We start from the raw sequence: 1079 nt of genomic DNA on the forward strand, positions 1-1079 counted from the left end.
GGCTCTGGGAGGGGAGTGGGGGCTGGTGGGTTAGAGCAGGGGGGGCTGGGAGCCCGGACTCCTGGGTTCTCTCCCCGGCTCTGGGAGGGCAGTGGGGGCTGGTGGGTTAGAGCAGGGCGGGCAAGGAGCCCGGACACCTGGGTTCACCCCCTGGGCTTAGCCCGGCTGTACCTCTGAACTGGGGCTGGACGTACATATTGTCCATGTAGACGTTCCTGCCCTTCCAGGAGCTGTAGGTGTAGGTGGACAGGACGTAACCCACGATGCTGCCACCTGCTGGGGGAACGGCAGAGTCTTGGGCTGGGGCAGGATCTGCCAGCGTCACCCCAGGACCCACCTGCCTCCAGCGCCAGCAGCCGGTAGCTATACGGGGCCCATGACACACAGGGAGCCGTCAGCATCCTAGCCAGTGTGGGGCAGAAACGTGCACAACAGCACGGTGCGGCGTCGCACGGGTGCACACACCAAAGGTGAGCAGTGTTGCACGAGCGCACACACACCAGCAGAGGGCGGCGTCGCACGAGCGCACACACACCAGCAGGGGGCGGCGTCGCACGAGCGCACATACACCAGCAGGGGGCGGCGTCGCACGAGTGCACACACCTACCCTCCTTGTTCGTCTCCCCGGGGGGCAGCTCCGCCAGGTAGCAGTCGTACCGGGGTCGCGCCCCGAACCCATCCTCTCTCAGCGCTGGGCAGGGGAAGGAGAGACACACGTCAGGACTCAGCACGCCCCTCCCCCCCATGGTGTGGGAAAGGGGCGGCACCGGAGTGGGGCACCACGGGGGGGGGCGCTGCTGAATGGGGGGGAGCCAGAGCCGTGGGGCAAGTGGTGTGCAGAGCCAGAGACACCCCCCCAGCACCCCTCACTGTTCAGACCTCCTCCCCCTCTGCCCCCCATCCCTCCCCCTCTGCTAGGACCCCCCTCTGCCCAGGACCCCTCTCCCTCTGCCCTCCATCCCGCCCCCCACAAAGGCTCTTACCTTCCAGGGTGACTTTCACATCGGTGGGGGGCACCTTGTAATCAATGGCCAACTCCTGCAACAGACAGCCCCCACCTGAGCGCCCCAGAGCCGCCG

At 67.3% G+C, this 1079-nt stretch overlaps 1 protein-coding gene across 3 annotated transcripts in view; it reads right to left on the reverse strand.

Moving 5' to 3' along the window:
* The window catches only part of LOC117869721 (diamine acetyltransferase 2-like), a gene marked incomplete at its 5' end in the record, with an annotated part of 2039 nt that extends 1001 nt beyond the window's left edge, over window positions 1–1038 (reverse strand). The window contains 3 exon segments of one of the 3 annotated variants that reach the window (XM_034756790.1): window positions 172–273; window positions 608–691; window positions 984–1038. In XM_034756790.1, the coding sequence (XP_034612681.1) occupies window positions 172–273; window positions 608–691; window positions 984–1038 (241 nt within the window). 3 annotated transcript variants of the gene reach the window in all.
* Window positions 1039–1079: the final 41 nt, after the last annotated feature.

This window comes from Trachemys scripta, chromosome 24, assembly GCF_013100865.1.
Source record: "Trachemys scripta elegans isolate TJP31775 chromosome 24, CAS_Tse_1.0, whole genome shotgun sequence".
Classification (NCBI taxonomy): Eukaryota; Metazoa; Chordata; order Testudines; family Emydidae; genus Trachemys; species Trachemys scripta.